The sequence below is a fragment of the Cyprinodon variegatus genome, unplaced genomic scaffold (assembly GCF_000732505.1).
Source record: "Cyprinodon variegatus isolate N-32 unplaced genomic scaffold, C_variegatus-1.0 Scaffold88, whole genome shotgun sequence".
NCBI lineage: Eukaryota > Metazoa > Chordata > Actinopteri > Cyprinodontiformes > Cyprinodontidae > Cyprinodon > Cyprinodon variegatus.
Window position 1 is genome coordinate 380,767 of NW_015150541.1, and position 1,752 is coordinate 382,518.

Sequence of the window (1,752 nt, forward strand, 5' to 3'; positions counted from 1 at the left end):
ATTGGATTGATTATTGAAATAATCGTCAACTAATTTATTAACAGATAAATCGTTAACTGGAGTGAATAAACTCTAAAATGCATCTTTATTCGACAGAGAAACACACTATGTAGCAATTATAACAAAATTGTAAAACAAAAAAAAAGTAAACATTTCGCATTTAAGACAAAAAAAACAAACAAAATATGTCCTTAAATAGGCTCTATCCAGAACTCCTTAAGTGGAAATGATTCATTATTAATCGATAAAAAAATAAAAAAAGACAGGTTAATCAATTTGCAGAAATAATCGTTAGTTTGCAGCCCTAATTAGCTCCTTTGTCTAAAGCACAGATTGTTCATTCTTTGTTTTTCTCTGTCGACATTTGACCAAATAATGATTCATCTATCATTGCTTTAGAAGCCAACTGTTCTAATTTAGTTTCAAAGCTAATTTAACCTCATTCCAGATTCTTTGATTTTGGTTTTCTCTCTTTCTTTCGCTGGGTACAATTACTTTCAATTTTTAACATGAATGTCGAGTTAAATTCTTTTTGTTAATGTTGATAAATCCTCATATTTTGAGTGAATTATGTGTTTTTATTGCATGTGTGAGCAGAGTTACGCACACGCGATAAAATGCGTGTAACTCTGAGGAAGTCCTGACCTGCGTTACAGGACGCCACGGCTTCGGTGATGTTTGGGCAGAACACGGCGAAGTCGAAGTGACACGGCTGAGAGGAGAGAGCAGAGAGACAGAGTTAGCTTCAATCTGTCACAGATAAAAAAAAAAAAAAATCTACACCAAAGCTACAATACAGACATAGTTTTGCAACAATAGTTCTGGAGCATTTGGCGCAAAACTGAGAATATAAGAGGTTTTTGATGTGCAACTTGTACAACAGAATGTGTGTATTTGTACTTAAAATTTGAAGAGGTGTGAAGAAAAAAACAAAAAAGAAATTGTACTTTTTATTTTTAATCCTACAAATAGAAAACTGAGAATGTAACTCTGTCTACAACTTCAAATTGACACTTACAGCACAGAAATAGAACCTTCATAGTTCCTGGTTTACCAGATTTGAACCCAGAACAGAAGCAGACATGGAGGTACGGGACGCTTTCTGACTCACCACCAGCAGCTTCAGCATGGCAGCAGAATCTCGCTCCCCCGTGGCGTTAAACAGCAGCACTCTGACCACAGCTCCACTGAAACACATCAGAGGGTTTAAGGGAACCTGTGTGGAATAATCAGGCTTCCTACAGCATGAGGTGAGTTCAATTCAAGACTTTTTAATGCAACTTGAAATAAAAATTTTAGATCAAATTCACAAGAGACACAAGAAAAACCTGCTTGCGACAACTTAACCCAAAGGTTTATTTTAACATAAACCACTGCACTAATGTTTCAACTTTTGAAAAGCTTCCCATACAGGAAGAAAGCTAAGTTGCTCATATTTTCCAGACAAAAAGTTAATGGTGCATCTCCCAAATGTTCTGCCCGCAACAACGCTTTATTGGTTCCGCTATCGAGACGGAACCAATAAATAAAATTTAAAATTTTTTTTTAAATAATAATAAATAAAAAAAGTCAATTATAACGTTTTATTTAGATTACAAAAATTAATCGTAATAAAAATGATCCTATTTACGATGTTTTAAAAACTAAGACCTACAAAAGACTGATTTAAGACATTTTAATACCAATTAAGGCCTTAATTTTATGTTGAAGAATTCAATGACTTTTAAAGGAATAGTACACCCAAAACATGAT

At 33.8% G+C, this 1,752-nt stretch overlaps 1 protein-coding gene across 1 annotated transcript in view; it reads right to left on the minus strand.

Annotated features, from left to right (window-relative positions):
- The window catches only part of fpgs (folylpolyglutamate synthase), a 24,058-nt gene that overhangs the window by 3,405 nt on the left and 18,901 nt on the right, over positions 1 to 1,752 (minus strand). The window contains exons 6-7 of the mRNA XM_015373554.1: positions 1,112 to 1,216; positions 646 to 712 (exon numbers count right to left, since the gene is read on the minus strand). Coding sequence (XP_015229040.1) covers positions 646 to 712; positions 1,112 to 1,216 — 172 coding nt within the window. The remainder of the gene's footprint in view (positions 1 to 645; positions 713 to 1,111; positions 1,217 to 1,752) is intronic.